This window comes from Eleutherodactylus coqui, chromosome 4, assembly GCF_035609145.1.
Source record: "Eleutherodactylus coqui strain aEleCoq1 chromosome 4, aEleCoq1.hap1, whole genome shotgun sequence".
Classification (NCBI taxonomy): Eukaryota; Metazoa; Chordata; class Amphibia; order Anura; family Eleutherodactylidae; genus Eleutherodactylus; species Eleutherodactylus coqui.
Window position 1 is genome coordinate 35,528,334 of NC_089840.1, and position 16,969 is coordinate 35,545,302.

The window sequence follows — 16,969 nt, forward strand, 5'->3', positions numbered from 1 at the left end:
CCGAATTGGAACAGACGGTCATGCACTGATCCTTGGGGTGCACGGACGAGGGATAGTGCGCGAATGCTTTACATTTGGACCTTCCTCTTTGCTTTTGTGTGACTCCAGTGTTTCACATATGATCCCTAGATGTTGGTGTATAACGGATTCCACATATTAACCCCTTCCCTACATCTACTGCACATGCACGCCTTTTCAGTATATCATCAGGCTTCTTACACTGGAAACTGTTCAGCAGTATTGTAATAAGCTTGTTGTGTCCAACCGTATATCAGGGTGTCGGACGGCTGATGGATCCAAATACGCTGCCTGCTATAGTCTACGGACAGAAGGCGAGCGTGTCACCCTGTCCTGGTACAACAGCAACTAACCAAAACCAGCCAATTCCTACTTCTCTCCAGAGATCAGATCAAGTGCTAATTATTTAGAGGACTGGAATCTCAGGGAGAAATTCTCTACAGACTCTTCTAGAAGTCAGCAGAACTTCACTGACTCCACTGCTGTAAAGAAACAATGGTTAACTCCCATTACAGCGGAAGGGGGTGGAGACTCACCTTAGAGCGAAATGTGGGATGGACAAAATAAAGAGCCTTCAAGTTCTTCTTATATCTGTGAAGAGTTAAAAAGAAGACATTCAGATCAGCGTTAGAGATGAGCGAACATACTCGTTTCGAGTAATTACTCGATCGAGTACCGCCATTTTCGAGTACTTCAGTACTCGAGTGAAAAGTACTCGGGGGTCGCCGTGGGTGAGTGGGGGGGGGGGGGGGGGGAACAGGGGGGAGCCCTCTCTCTCTCCCTCTCCCCCCTGCAACCCCCCACTCACCCACGGCGCCCCCCGAATTTTTTCACCCGAGTACAGAAGTACTCGAAAATCGCGGTACTCAGGCAAAAAAGGGGCGTGGCCGAGTAGGTTCGCTCATCTCTAATCAGCGTAAATGGTGGGTGCGGAAAAATTAAAACACACAGAGAAAATCCCTTTAACCCTCTAAGACTGGAGATTTTTCATTCGTTTAGTTTTTTTTTTTTGTCCCAACTTTCCAAGAGCTGCAACTTTTATTCTTTGATTGAGTTTGCTGTATGAATGCCGGCTTCTTTCCCTTTGGGCCGAGTTGTATTTTTAATGGTACACTGGTTCTAACACTCTACTACAGAGTGAATGTTACTACCAAGATCATTCTTTCCCGTCCTTCCCTATGCCGATCGCTCTGCCTGTACTCAATGTAAATTGGGAACCTTCAATCAATTCCAAATTGGTACAAATCAAAATCTCCATAATGCCCTAAAAATAGAAATAAAAGCTGCCTGATCGTGAGAGGGTTAATCGCAGCTCAAAACCGTTTATAAAGATGTAGACCTGTGAGTAATATTTGGGCTCACAGCTCCCCCTAGTGGAGACTGGCAGAAGAGTGGGTTAACTGTATAGGGTCAGTGTAGCGTTATTAACCGTCGCGGACTGATCATCAGGGGAGCCACTTACTTGGCATCCACCACGTCGTACACGTTTTTCAAGAAGTCCGAGTCCAGGTGATTGTGATCGCCCGTCAGGGTGTGGAAATATACCAGGACGTAGTCTTTGGCAGCCACGTGATCCATCATATGTACGAAGTACAGCAGGGCCTGGTGGGGCGAGACAGAACATGCATGTTGTATGTAGTATAGCATGTCTCTGAGGGGCGGTCATACATGATGGGGCAGTAAGTGTACAGAATTGAAAGAGTACTAAGAGCCATATTGATGATTAAGACTGGGGTGTTAGTAGTTTTACAAAAAGAGGATCTCCACTGCTCACATCAAACTATGACGCCTCATAGGAGTTGTCTGCTTACTGGACAACATCCCTTTAACCCTTTCCAATCCACTGTCTGACGTCTTCCTACATTCTGATGTCAGAGGACGTCCGACAGGGTATTCTTACTGTCTATTGGCAGCCACTCCGCTGTCTGAGCCTCTCTGGCGCACACATACCGGGTTTGGCCAGCAGATGGCACTGTTGTGTAACAGCAAAAAGAGAAAGCCTTTTAGGAAACCCGGAATCCAAAATTCGATTGGAAAGGGTTAATAGAGCTGTCTGCAGTAAAACAGAGCAGTACTTACCCATCTGCCACCGCCAGCACCCAAAGCTGTAGTCCCGGCATCTTTTGTGATAGCGGCGGCCACCGCAAGTCAGGCGTCATGTTCCCGAGCTCATTGCATTACGGTGCGAGAAGGAGGAGCGGTGATGCTGCTGCCTCTGATTGGATGCATTGGTCGCCTGAGCCTCGGTGACGGCCGCTGTCACAACAGATGCTGGGACCACAGCGCTGATGGAGGGGGAGTATAGCGGTTTGTTATTGTATTACAAACAGCTCTATTAAAGGGATCCTGTCAGGTAACCAGACAACCCCTTTAACTAGCTATTTCTAGATAGTAGAAGTCATATTATATTATCACCCAGCTTTCCCAGACCTTTGAGTGCCAAATCTGAGTAGTCAAGCGTTCTTTGCTCTCACTGCACAACTAAGCAAATTTCATATCAGCAGTGAAAAAGAAAGCTGAATGAAAACCAATAGAGCCGCATATAAGTGGCCACCCAGCTTTCCTAAGCCCCTGAATAAGAACTCCACACAATTACACACTGACAAAACCCCTATTCTCTCTTCACTAGATAACTAGGCAGACTTGTCATTCAGGAGTCTGGGAAAGCTGGATGACAACCCTTATGACAGCTGTAGTGATTCTCATACTGGTTGCCACCCAGCTCGCCCAGAAGCAAAAACTCTTTTTCCCCCCTTTAGGTGGAAACATTTGCACAAACTGCCCAATTGTAATCTCCCCCCCCCCCCCGTGGGGGTTTCAGAGTCTCCGGTCACTTTTATGGATATTTCCCGAGTTACCTTCTCCATGTCGATCAGCAGGACTGGAATGTTCCTTCCTACGATGACGATGACGCTGCGGCCGCAGTTATCCAAGCCTGGAACAAGGAGAAAGATGTATGATGTCAGTGGAAGCAGAGGACCCATAGGCTGCCATGGTCACCGATAGCTCTCCCTTCAGGTAAATCCCTGAAGAAATCTTTTTGGCAGTGGTGTGCCAAGTGGCATCTTGTAAGACTCACCGGATTGGTACAACGCCTTCAGAGCTGCGATGTCTGAGAGGTCCTCCGTCCGCGCCCGAGACAGCCAGCGATTGTAACTGAGGATGAAAGAAGAGCAACCTTTGATCTGCCAGCTGCCCGTACACCGAGGACGGACACCAAGACGTCACATGACATCATTTACTCGTACAGAAGCAGTGGGAGGAACGTTCGAGGGTCAACTTGCGTGTAAAATAAGATGCAGACGCTACCTTCAGCCCTCACTCACCCCTCTTACACACCTGAGGAATCAATAGGTAATCCTGACAAACTAACCCATTTAAAAAAAAAAAAAAAAAAAAAAAAAAAAGGAGGTAAGCTTCCAGGACTGCAGCGAGGCATTGGAAGACAGCTCACTCCGAGGAAGACTTCACAACACACCAGCAAGCCGTCCTCAACTTCAACTATGCACTCCCTTCTGCCATACAGAACTATTTCAGTACTGTTATACCCTCCCCTCTCCCACAACCACAGACAACTTTTTAACACTTAATTCCCTCCTCCGCTGCCCCCTCTACAGCTTTCATCTCCGCTGAGGACTTTGACATCTCAGAAAGATTTAAACTACAGTCCCTGCAGCCCCTATATGCACGGCTACTCTGCCCTTTCCCCCCCCTACAACCTACCCCCACTATATGAGCAACTACCCCCCTGCGGTCTCCTTCCCCTCCGCTGTAGGCTAAATATCACTGCAGGCCCTCTCTCCCTCCGTCTCAGCCTTTAAGTCATTTAGTCCAGGTTTACTGTTCCTGGAATTCTCCATATGTACCTAACCCCGCTCTGGTCCGCACAGCGCCCTGGAACTAGCGGTAATAAAACTGCAGCCTAAAGTCAGTGACAAATGGCAAGGGGGAAAGGGTGGCAACTAGGCTATACTTTGTGCTTGGATTCCCCACCATTTTCAGGATCTCTGCTGGCTATCAGTGAACAGGAACATTCTGTACAGACCAAATATTTCTAACAGCTGAGGGTTTGCTACAGTTGTATTCAGCCTGGAAATCATAGAATGGTAGAGTTGGAAGGGACCTCCAGGGTCATCGGGTCCAACCCCTTGCTCAGTGCAGGATTCACCAAATCATCCCAGACAGATGTCTGTCCAGCCTCTGTTTGAACACTTCCATTGAAGGAGAACTCACCACCTCCCGTGCTAACCTGTTCCACTCATTGATCACCCTCACTGTCAGATAGTTTTTTCTAATATCTAATCTGTGCCTCCTCCCTTTCAGTTTCATCCCATTGCTCCTAGTCTTTCCTTGTACAGATGAGAATAGGGCTGATCCCTCTGCACTGTGACAGCCCTTCAGATATTTGTAGACAATTATTAAGTCTCCTCTCAGCCTTCCTTTTGCAAGCTAAACATTCCCAGATCCGTTAACCGTTCCTCATAGGACATGATTTGCAGACCGCTCACCGTCCTGGTAACTTCTCTGAACTTGCTCTACTTTGTCGATTTTTTTTCTAAAGTGGGGTGCCAGAACTGGACACAGTATTCCAGATGAGGTCTGACTAAGGAAGAGTAGAGGGGGATAATTACCTCAGTGATCTAGACTCTATGCTTCTCTTAATACATCCCAGAATTGTGTTTCCCTTTTTGGCTGCTGCATCACATTGTTGACTCATGTTCAGTCTATGATCTATTAGTATACCCAAGTCTTTTTCACATGTGCTTTGTTTTTACTCTTTACCCTATGAATGTTGTCTGTATTATTTTTGGATATATTTAATAGACTTATGTATGGTTTATTCCTCGTTGTACGTGTATTCGCTTTGTACGCACATCACCCTACCTTTATTAATTTAGCTGTCCCCACTCCCTTTGTAGTTGTTGTTTTATAAGGGACAGATGGCTACAATTTTAGAAAGGCATTAGCAATGGTTTATAGGAAAAACCTGCTGATCTGTTCCCTTTAGGGACAAAGACTGTTAAAAAGTTATGCCCAATTATTCTCAGGCGCACCTTGGTAAGACTGGTTTACCGGCACCGACACATTATACCATACTATCACCATACAACATTTATGCTGCAGTCTACACTAGCAGATAACAAATCTTCAGCTGTAATAAATATAAGTTCATGATGGCATTTCAAACACTGGATGTAAAGAATAACCCCTTCCATCCAGCGACAGCAAGCAGAGATTTTGAAAATAACGATCTACGAAAACATGAAGTTTAAAAGAAAGTTGCAGAACTCCTCAGCAAGCAATGAGGATTGCTAGTATTCCAGCTGATAACATAAGTGACAAGTTATAGATAAGTGGGGATCCAAATTGTGGGAACACAAACAATTGATAGACCCCTCTCCGTATATTGAGACTTGCTGGTGAGGAGTAAAGGGAGTTGAGAGACCCTCATGGAGGTCTCAGTGGTCACAGTGTGATGAACTCACTTCCTCTGGTGCTGCTTCTGTAGGGCGACTCCAGACATTTGCCCCTGTAGTGCCAGACGTCGCTGCTTGTCTACATCACCTTCCATGCGTGCAAAGGCATGTGAGCCAATGAGGGTCAGATCGTGCCCCAGTCCTTCATCCTCCTCTGAGTCCTCTGCAACACACATGAAGTCATTAGTCACAATCCAAGATACGAATGTAATCAGTAACGGGCTCTCGCAGCTCATAAAACGTGAATATCAAGACTGCTAAACCAGAACCATGCAGAAACAAGTGAAAAAACAAAAGTGTTCAATTCACTGACATCAAGCAGAGGCATAAAAACAGCAAGGAAATGAAAACACAACTTTATCGGGAAAAAAAAATAAAAAATAAATAAAAATCGCTAAATATTTAATAAAGTAATTAAGGGCTTATTCACACGGCCCTATATCGTCCGGGTTTTCACGCCCAGCCGATATACGGTGTCCCTTTCTGCAGGGCAAGGAGGCGGGCCGGGCGCAGTGCACCGAGCTCCCGCCCCCTCTTCACTGTTTACAATGGGAAGGGCAGGACAGGGGTGGGGCTAAGTTCTGCCTGTCCTGCCCCCTCCCATTGCAAATATTGTCGAAGGGCAGAGAGGGGGCGGGAGCTCAGTGCACTGCTCCCGGCCCGTCTCCTTCCCCTGCAGAAAAGGACACCGTATATTGGCTGGGCGTGAAAACCCGGACGATATACGGACGTGTGAATAAGCCCTAAAGGAGTATTCTTAACTTCTGAGGAATCGCTATAAGTGTCTGATAGGGATTCCACCCTTTAGACCAGCATCTATATATGTTGATAGCAGCTCCATCCAACCGGGTGAAGTGGGCTCAAGCTTCACCCCCTCCACTCAGATGCAGCAGCTGCCCTTTTACATGTTGCTCCCTGTTCTGATAAATAGTAGAACAATTCTAGATATTGTACTGCAGTCACCTTCATGTACGCCGGGCTTCTCACAGATCCGGATCTGCCGCTCTGGAACGACTGGTTCCCCGTCAGCATTCCCAATATCCGGGGGTATCAGGGGCAGCGAGCTCTGCTCCTCCCTGAAGGATCGAGGGAAGTAAAGTGGAAGCAGATGCAGGTAAGTGGCCTGGAAGAGAAAAAAACATTCCGCGCTCAGTGCCTCGCGCCTCACCTTTTGTAAATTAGATACTGCTTGATACCAATGCATAGAGGTATAATAAGGAGGTGGGGGCTGCTGTTGAAAGAGGATGCTGGAAACTCAAACGGGGGGAAAAAAAAAAAACAGTAATCACACCTCTTCCTGCTCCGTCACAGCAAACACCACTTTATCCAGTGCCGATCCATGTGACTCCAAGAACCGCCGCACCGTGCCTGAAGGAGAAGAGACAAGATGCTGACTTTAGCCATATGTATGATGCAAGGGAACCAAACCACCATCTACCAACCACCCATAATGGAAAGGGAGGATGGAAGATTGTATCACTAAAAGACCACTACAATACAATGCACTGCCCACCCTACACTAGAGGGTCACCCAGATGCACTATACCCATACACCCAGGGGTCATTCCACTGCAATGGTCTGCACTACACGCCTACAAGAGAGTCATTCTAGTGCAATGCTGTGAAATTCCTACAGCAGAAGGGTACAGGCAGTGTAATATTCTACACTGTATCCTGCAGCGGAATCAGACCCTGTGCCCGGCCAGCGCCCACGTGTACCTGTCACTTTATTTTCTTGTTCTACACTACGGATGGTTCGCACGACTTACCATCGGACATGTGCAGTAGTTTTTGAAATTTCTCAATCCTTGCTTTCCCAGCCCCGTCGCTTGACAATGACGCGGAATCTGCGACCGTTTTGCAATGTAAATTGCAGAAGGGTCGCGGGTCAGAAAGCTTCTGTTGACTTCAGTGGAATCCGTGCAAAAATAGAAGACGCTGCGATCTTTCCTTCCTGGAAAAATCGCGACTGATTTCCGCTCATGTGCAGGAAGAAGAGCGTTCCCATGTAACAAACTGTATTTGCTGCAGATCCACAGTGCGGACGCTGACCGCGGATTCCGCAATGCAAACCCGTTCAGTGCAGGAGGCATTAACCCGTTGCAATCCAATTTTGGATTCAGGGTTTCCTAGGGGGCTTTCTCTTTCTGCCATTATACAATGGCACCATCTACTGGCCAGAGCCAGTACTGAGTTATGGGACATGCTGGAGAGGCCCCCAACTACAGAACGGCCAGTAATATACAGTAAGAATACCCTGCCGGACGTCTTCCGACATCGGAGCTGTACAGCCTTAAATCAGAATGTCTTCAGACGTCAGACAGTGGATTGGAAATGGTTAAGAAGTTCAATCAATGGCAATGTTTTGTACGGCACTTTCCGCATAAACCCGAGGAGCATTACACTGTAATATCCCTATGCCGTGACAGCGCAAGGTTCTGCAGGAGACTCACGTAAGGCGAGGTGTGTTGCGTCTTCCAGCGGGTAACCCCTTTTCTGAGTGCTGATAACACACAGCCCCACAGACGACACAGCTTGCTCCCTGCGGGAAAAGACAGAAGGAGTGAGAGCCTGGACGGCAATGCTACCCGATGGCGCCTCACAGTCATCGCAAAACGCAGACGCCAACAGAGAAACAGAATATTCTGGCGCAAAACTTAAGGAAATCCAGCGGTGGACTGAAGGAGAGAAGAGATCAGGAACACAAATACTTCTGTACTGATCATGGATACTAAGTGATATCTATACTCCGGTCACATCTAAAGCTGCATGAACAGTTTTTCTAGCTGTGGCTTTTACTTTATTAACCTGGAGGTGAAACGGTAAAAAAAATATCTAGATGTATAGCTGAGGTCCCACGCTGCACTGCATTGTGGGAGATGGAATTTTAGATGACTGCAGACAATGTGCAGTCACTGAGCGAGGGGGACATCGAGGACGTGTGAGGTTGCACAGTTTCAGAGCACAATTATGAACGCAGATCTGGATGGGACTAGAGTATAAAACACAATAATAGATTAAAAGGCTATAATGATGTTATAACGCCAAAAACAATGAAAACCGAAGGATAAATGAAAAATGGAGAAATCGAGCTGTTATATGTAAGATTAGTAACATCAGAGAAACAATAACAGGACAAGATGTATAGGATACAATGTAACGGACACACGACAGAGCCGGAGGAGGGGCCCAGAGCGCAGGATACAATGTAACGGATACACGACAGAGCCGGAGGAGGGGCCCGTAGCATTGGATACAATGTAACGGATACACGATCGACCCAGAGGAGGGGCCCAGAGCACTGGATACAATGTAACAGATACACGATCGCCTCAGAGGAGGGGCCCGTAGCACCGGATACAATGTAACGATACACGACAGACCGGGAGGAGGGGCCCAGAGCACCAAATACAATGTAACATACATGACAGACCTGGAGGAGGGGCCCAGAGCACCGGATACAGTGTAACATACACGATAGACCGGGAGGAGGGGCCCAGAGCACCGGATACAATGTAACATACACGATAGACCCGGAGGAGGGGCCCAGAGCACCGGATACAATGTAACATACACGATAGACCCGGAGGAGGGATCCAGAGCACAGGATACAATGTAACATACACGATAGACCAGGAGGAGGGGCCCAGAGCACAGGATACAATGTAACGGATACACAATAGACCCGGAGGAGGGGCCCAGAGCACCGGATACAATGTAACATACACGATTGACCCGGAGGAGGGGCCCAGAGCACAGGATACAATGTAACATACACGATAGACAGGGAGGAGGGGTCCAGAGCACCGGATACAATGTAATGGATACACAATAGACCCGGAGGAGGGGCCCAGAGCACAGGATACAATGTAACATACACGATAGACCGGGAGGAGGGGCCCAGAGCACCAGATACAATGTAACATACACGACAGACCGGGAGGAGGGGCCCAGAGCACCAGATACAATGTAACATACAGGACAGACCTGGAGGAGGGGCCCAGAGCACAGGATACAATGTAACGGATACACAATAGACCTGGAGGAGGGGCCCAGAGCACAGGATACAATGTAACGGATACACAATAGACCTGGAGGAGGGGCCCAGAGCACAGGATACAATGTAACGGATACACGATAGACCGGGAGGAGGGGCCCAGAGCACAGGATACAATGTAACATACACGATAGACCGGGAGGAGGGGCCCAGAGCACAGGATACAATGTAACATACACGATAGACCGGGAGGAGGGGCCCAGAGCACAGGATACAATGTAACATACACGATAGACCGGGAGGAGGGGCCCAGAGCACCGGATACAATGTAACATACACGATAGACCGGGAGGAGGGGCCCAGAGCACCGGATACAACGTAACATACACGATAGACCCGGAGGAGGGGCCCAGAGCACCAGATACAATGTAACATACACGATAGACCGGGAGGAGGGGCCCAGAGCACAGGATACAATGTAACAGATACACGATAGACCGGGAGGAGGGGCCCAGAGCACAGGATACAATGTAACAGATACACGATAGACCGGGAGGAGGGGCCCAGAGCACAGGATACAATGTAACATACACGATAGACAGGGAGGAGGGGCCCAGAGCACCAGATACAATGTAACATACACGACAGACCGGGAGGAGGGGCCCAGAGCACCAGATACAATGTAACATACAGGACAGACCTGGAGGAGGGGCCCAGAGCACAGGATACAATGTAACGGATACACAATAGACCTGGAGGAGGGGCCCAGAGCACAGGATACAATGTAACATACACGATAGACCGGGAGGAGGGGCCCAGAGCACCGGATACAACGTAACATACACGATAGACCCGGAGGAGGGGCCCAGAGCACCAGATACAATGTAACATACACGATAGACCGGGAGGAGGGGCCCAGAGCACAGGATACAATGTAACAGATACACGATAGACCGGGAGGAGGGGCCCAGAGCACAGGATACAATGTAACATACACGATAGACCGGGAGGAGGGGCCCAGAGCACCAGATACAATGTAACATACACGACAGACCGGGAGGAGGGGCCCAGAGCACCAGATACAATGTAACATACAGGACAGACCTGGAGGAGGGGCCCAGAGCACAGGATACAATGTAACGGATACACAATAGACCTGGAGGAGGGGCCCAGAGCACAGGATACAATGTAACGGATACACAATAGACCTGGAGGAGGGGCCCAGAGCACAGGATACAATGTAACGGATACACAATAGACCTGGAGGAGGGGCCCAGAGCACAGGATACAATGTAACGGATACACAATAGACCTGGAGGAGGGGCCCAGAGCACAGGATACAATGTAACGGATACACGATAGACCGGGAGGAGGGGCCCAGAGCACAGGATACAATGTAACATACACGATAGACCGGGAGGAGGGGCCCAGAGCACAGGATACAATGTAACATACACGATAGACCGGGAGGAGGGGCCCAGAGCACAGGATACAATGTAACATACACGATAGACCGGGAGGAGGGGCCCAGAGCACAGGATACAATGTAACATACACGATAGACCGGGAGGAGGGGCCCAGAGCACCGGATACAACGTAACATACACGATAGACCCGGAGGAGGGGCCCAGAGCACCAGATACAATGTAACATACACGATAGACCGGGAGGAGGGGCCCAGAGCACAGGATACAATGTAACAGATACACGATAGACCGGGAGGAGGGGCCCAGAGCACAGGATACAATGTAACAGATACACGATAGACCGGGAGGAGGGGCCCAGAGCACAGGATACAATGTAACATACACGATAGACAGGGAGGAGGGGCCCAGAGCACCGGATACAATGTAACATACACGATAGACCCGGAGGAGGGGCCCAGAGCACAGGATACAATGTAACATACACGATAGACCCGGAGGAGGGGCCCAGAGCACAGGATACAATGTAACATACACGATAGACCCGGAGGAGGGGCCCAGAGCACAGAATACAATGTAACATACACGATAGACCGGGAGGAGGGGCCCAGAGCACAGGATACAATGTAACAGATACACGATAGACCTGGAGGAGGGGTCCAGAGCACCGGATACAATGTAACATACACGATAGACCGGGAGGAGGGGTCCAGAGCACTGGATACAATGTAACATACATGATATACACTTAAAGGAGTTGTCCCGCGAAAGCAAGTGGGTTTAAGCACTTCTGTATGGCCATATAAATGCACTTTGTAATATACATCGTGCATTAAATATTGGCCATACAGAAGTTATATACTTACCCCCCCCCCGGTGTTGGCGTCCCCGTCTCCATGGCGCCGACCGAAGCCTTCTTCTGCCTGGATTAGACGCGCTTGCGCTGTCTGCTTCTTCTGTCCCGCTGAAGGGGCCACTTCGGCGTGCTCGCGCCGCACAGGTCTTCTGCGCATGCGCAGAAGACCTCTGCGGCGCGAGCACGCCGGAGCGGGACAGAAGAGGGCAGACTGCGCAAGCGCGTCTAATCTAAGCAGAAGGCGGCTTCGGTCGGTGCCATGGAGACGGGGACGCCAACACCGGGGGGGGGGTAAGTATATAACTTCTGTATGGCCAATATTTAATGCACGATGTATATTACAAAGTGCATTTATATGGCCATACAGAAGTGTATAACCCCACTTGATTTCGAGGGACAACCCCTTTAAAGTCAGATTTATTTCCACCTTCAGAGTGCCCGTTATCTGTAGAATTTTATTGAAAAACAAACTGAAATCTTTTAAGGTGGAGAAATAAAAAAAAAAACAAAAATTCCTACGGGCGAACTTCCACCCCGTATCACGCGGTGTTGCCCCGCAGCTATTAGGTTCTATTGAAGAACTAGACATCCCTCAAAAAATTATAAAAAGACTAGAGGAAAGTTGGTCCAGCAGGCGGCCAAGAGGCCTACAGCAACATTAAAAGGAGTTTCTGACAAGTGTTGGTTGTGTAGTCATGTGACAACCATCTCCCGTATTCTTCATATGTCTGGGCTGTGGGGGCGGGGGGCAAGATGGAAGATTTTTTTGAACAAAGAAAAACATCCAAGCCCGGCTATGTTTTTCCAAAACCTACATCCAGTCTGCCAGAAATCTACGGAGAACGTGTTCTGTCTGATGAGACCGAGGAGAACTTGTAGGCCATAATTCCAAAAGGTATGTTTAACAGAAAGCCAACACTGTGCATCACCAAAAGCCCCCCCGATCCACCGTGAGGATGGTGGAGGAGCATTATGTGGGGGGCTGTTTATCTGCTGCTGGAGCTGGGACTTTAGTCAAGGATAGGGGATTATGAGCAGTCTATTGTGGCACAAAACCTTCAGGCCTCGGCTAAAAAGCTGAATATGAAGAGCAATTTCACCTTTCAGCACAACAAGGACCCAAAGCAGACCTCCAAATCACCAGAAGATGATAAAAGTTTTGGAAATGCCCAGCCAGAGCCCGGACCCGAATCCTATTGTAGATCTGTGGGTGACCTGAAGAGGGCGCTACACTCGAGATGCCCTTGCAATCTGACAGATTTGGAGCGCTTTTGCAAAGAAGAGTGGGCAAAGATTGCCAAGTCAAGATGTTCCCCGCTGACAGACACCGACCCAAAAAGACTGAATTCTGTCATAAAGTCAAAGGTTGCATCAACAACGTATTAGTCTTAGGGGGTGCACAGTTATGCAGCCTTGTTATTTTAGTTTTTATTCTCATTTTTCCACCCTAAAAGATTCCGTTTGTTTCTTATTGGCATTGTACAGATAACGGGGCGCACGGACGATGGAAAGTAACAACATGAGAAAAACCTGGCGTTTTAACAGCGGTGTGTAGACTTTATATCCACTGTAAGGTCTCACAGCTCACAATGCATATCAAAGCCACGGGGAGGAAAGAACGGTTTATAGAGCTGAGAGACAGGATTGTGCGGAGGCACGGATCTGGAGGTAGGCCGTCTGCACACGGGAGGATTTGCATTGCAAATCCAATACTGCCCATAACATGCTATAGAGAAATAAATAAATTGCAGCATGTTCTATTTTTGCATACATTTCGCGTGGACAGCTTCCATTGAGTTCAATGGAAGCCGTCCAATCCGTGGCCCTTCTGCAATGACATTACAGAAAGCTCGCAGATTCCACGTCATCGTTAGGGAATGGATGCGAGAAAAGCGGGAATTAAAAAGAAAAAAAAAAACTGGACTACCCATGTCCGACAGTGAGCCGTGCGGACCATCCACAGTACAGATGAAGAAAAAAGAAAGCAGGTGCGCGCGGACGCCGCTAATGCCAGGGCCGGATTCTGCAGCCGGCCGGAGCTAGAAAAAAAAAAACGTTTCTGCTCCACTGAAAATTCCCAAGAGCAGAGCGGCCTCCTTAAGTCAAATGGAAGAAGTTTGGAACAACATGAGACTTCCTAGAGCTGGTCAATCCACTAAAGTAAGTTGTTGGGGAAGAAGGGCCTTGGTAAGAGAGGGGAGCAAGAACCTAATGGTCGCTCCGGCTGAGCTCCAAAGATCTTACATGCAGATGGGAGAAACCTCCATAAGGTTAGTGATCACTGCAGCCCTCACTAATCATGGCTTCATAGCAGAGTGGCCAGAAAGAAGCCGCCTCTCTGTAAAAGACACATGAAGGCTGCCTGGAAATTGCCAAGAAGCACCCAAAGGCCTGTCAGACTGGAACCAAGATTGAACTTTATGTCCTGAATTCTAAGCATTGTCTGCAGGAAAGCAGGCGCCGCTCATCACCTGCCCAATACCATCCCAACAGTGAGGCCTGGTGTTGGCAGCATTATGTTGTGGGGTGCTTTTCAGCGGCTGGGACAGGGAGACCGGTCAGGGTTGATGGAAAGCTGAATCCAGAGCACGAGGGACCTCAGACTGGGAGAAGGTTCACCTTCCAATGACGCTAAGCACACATGATAATGAGTGACTTAGGAATAACTGTGAATTTCATCGAGTGGCCCAACCAGAGACCCAACTTGAACCCAATAGAACATCTCTGGAGAGACCTGAAAATGGCTGTCCACAGACGGCCCCCATCCAACCTGATAGAGCTTGAGAGGATCTGCAGGGAAGAATGGCAGAAAATCCCCAAATCCAAGTGTGCAAACCTTGTGGCATCAGACCCGAGAGGACTGGAGGCTGGAATCGCTGCCAAAGGGGCTTCAACTAAGTACTTCAACTAACACAGGGTGTGAATACTTATGTCAATGCATAATTTTATTTTTTTTAATGAAAAACTATGTAGAGACGTCTAACATCCTGTTTTTATGTCATTATGGGATATCGGGTGCAGAATGTGGGGGAAAAGCTTGAAATTTGTTTTCATTTGCACAAGAGCACAACATAAACTGTAACAAGTTAGAGAGTCTGAAAACTTTCCCAATGCATTGTAAGTGGAGATCCTGCAGATTCTGGATGCTCATGTGCCGCACGGAGCGCTCTACTAGTCAGGATTTACCCGGCGGCCAGTAACCACGGGTCACATGTGTGGTTCTGCATGTCACGGGTGCGGTGTGTAAGCCTGGGTGCGGCGGAGGAGGCCCAGCACTATGGGGGAGGAAGTCATCACAGATTTATATAGAACTCATTCTCAGATTTCCTCTGGAAACAACATTCTGATGAGGAAGTGCTGAGCGGATGTCACAATCATGGATGCCGTCAGGGTCATCACGGGAGAGACCGCACTTAAGACATTGCATCATACTTGAAAGTTGTAGTAATGAGCCCCTCCCCCCCCCCCCCCCCCCCCCCTCCCCTAAAGCTCAGGACATGGCACAATAACAAAGGAAGAATTCATTACTTGGCGAGCTGAAGGACGTTTCGGTAGCAGCTGTACAGGGAGCTCTCGGCCGCCGTGCGGTACTTGCTCTTGTACTTAGGACCGACTGTGTGGATGATGTAGCGAGCGGCCAAGTTAAACCCCTTGGTGAGCTTAGCCTCTCCTGTCCTGCAACCTGCAGGGAGAAATAGTGACAAGTGCCCAGTGAGAGAGGCTGGTGAGGCGACAGTGAGAGGCAGGAAGTAGTGATCAGAAGTCATGGCAGCAACAGGGGTAATAGGTGTGATGAGGAGATGACGGGCGTGAAACTGTGACCATAAGGTGATGGGGGGGGGGGGGGGGTGACAGGAATAGTGATCAGGAGGTGATGGGGGAGGGGGGGGGGTGACAGGAATAGTGATCAGGGGGGGAGGGGGGGTGACAGGAATAGTGATCAGGAGGTGATGGGGGGGGTGACAGGAATAGTGATCAGGAGGTGATGGGGGGGGGGGTGACAGGAATAGTGATCAGGAGGTGATGGGGGGGGGGTGACAGGAATAGTGATCAGGAGGTGATGGGGGGGGGGGGGTGACAGGAATAGTGATCAGGAGGTGATGGGGGGGGGGGGGTGACAGGAATAGTGATCAGGAGGTGATGGGGGGGGGGGGTGACAGGAATAGTGATCAGGAGGTGATGGGGGAGGGGGGGGTGACAGGAATAGTGATCAGGAGGTGATGGGGGGGTGACAGGAATAGTGATCAGGAGGTGATGGGGGGTGACAGGAATAGTGATCAGGAGGTGATGGGGGGTGACAGGAATAGTGATCAGGAGGTGATGGGGGGGTGACAGGAATAGTGATCAGGAGGTGATGGGGGGGTGACAGGAATAGTGATCAGGAGGTGATGGGGGGGTGACAGGAATAGTGATCAGGAGGTGATGGGGGGGTGACAGGAATAGTGATCAGGAGGTGGGGGGGGGGTGACAGGAATAGTGATCAGGAGGTAATGGGGGGGGGGTGACAGGAATAGTGATCAGGAGGTGATGGGGGAGGGGGGGTGACAGGAATAGTGATCAGGAGGTGATGGGGGGGGGTGACAGGAATAGTGATCAGGAGGTGATGGGGGAGGGGGGGGGGTGACAGGAATAGTGATCAAGAGGTGATGGGGGAGGGGGGGGGGTGACAGGAATAGTGATCAGGAGGGGATGGGGGGTGACAGGAATAGTGATCAGGAGGTGATGGGGGGGGTGACAGGAATAGTGATCAGGAGGTGATGGGGGGGGTGACAGGAATAGTGATCAGGAGGTGATGGGGGGGGTGACAGGAATAGTGATCAGGAGGTGATGGGGGGGGGGTGACAGGAATAGTGATCAGGAGGTGATGGGGGGGGGGGTGACAGGAATAGTGATCAGGAGGTGATGGGGGGGTGACAGGAATAGTGATCAGGAGGTGATGGGGGGGGTGACAGGAATAGTGATCAGGAGGTGATGGGGGGGGGTGACAGGAATAGTGATCAGGAGGTGATGGGGGGGGTGACAGGAATAGTGATCAGGAGGTGATGGGGGGGGGGTGACAGGAATAGTGATCAGGAGGTGATGGGGGGGGGTGACAGGAATAGTGATCAGGAGGTGATGGGGGGGGTGACAGGAATAGTGATCAGGAGGTGATGGGGGGGGGGGGTGACAGGAATAGTGATCAGGAGGTGATGGGGGG

The 16,969-nt window shown here is 49.5% G+C and overlaps 1 protein-coding gene across 1 annotated transcript in view; it reads right to left on the minus strand.

Moving 5' to 3' along the window:
* Positions 1 to 16,969, minus strand: part of GDAP2 (ganglioside induced differentiation associated protein 2) — a 44,087-nt gene that overhangs the window by 17,884 nt on the left and 9,234 nt on the right. Inside the window, exons 4-12 of the mRNA XM_066599225.1 lie at positions 15,301 to 15,454; positions 7,949 to 8,037; positions 6,787 to 6,863; positions 6,459 to 6,618; positions 5,505 to 5,658; positions 3,098 to 3,174; positions 2,877 to 2,953; positions 1,481 to 1,620; positions 555 to 609 (exon numbers count right to left, since the gene is read on the minus strand). Of these exons, the coding sequence (XP_066455322.1) occupies positions 555 to 609; positions 1,481 to 1,620; positions 2,877 to 2,953; positions 3,098 to 3,174; positions 5,505 to 5,658; positions 6,459 to 6,618; positions 6,787 to 6,863; positions 7,949 to 8,037; positions 15,301 to 15,454 (983 nt within the window). The remainder of the gene's footprint in view (positions 1 to 554; positions 610 to 1,480; positions 1,621 to 2,876; positions 2,954 to 3,097; positions 3,175 to 5,504; positions 5,659 to 6,458; positions 6,619 to 6,786; positions 6,864 to 7,948; positions 8,038 to 15,300; positions 15,455 to 16,969) is intronic.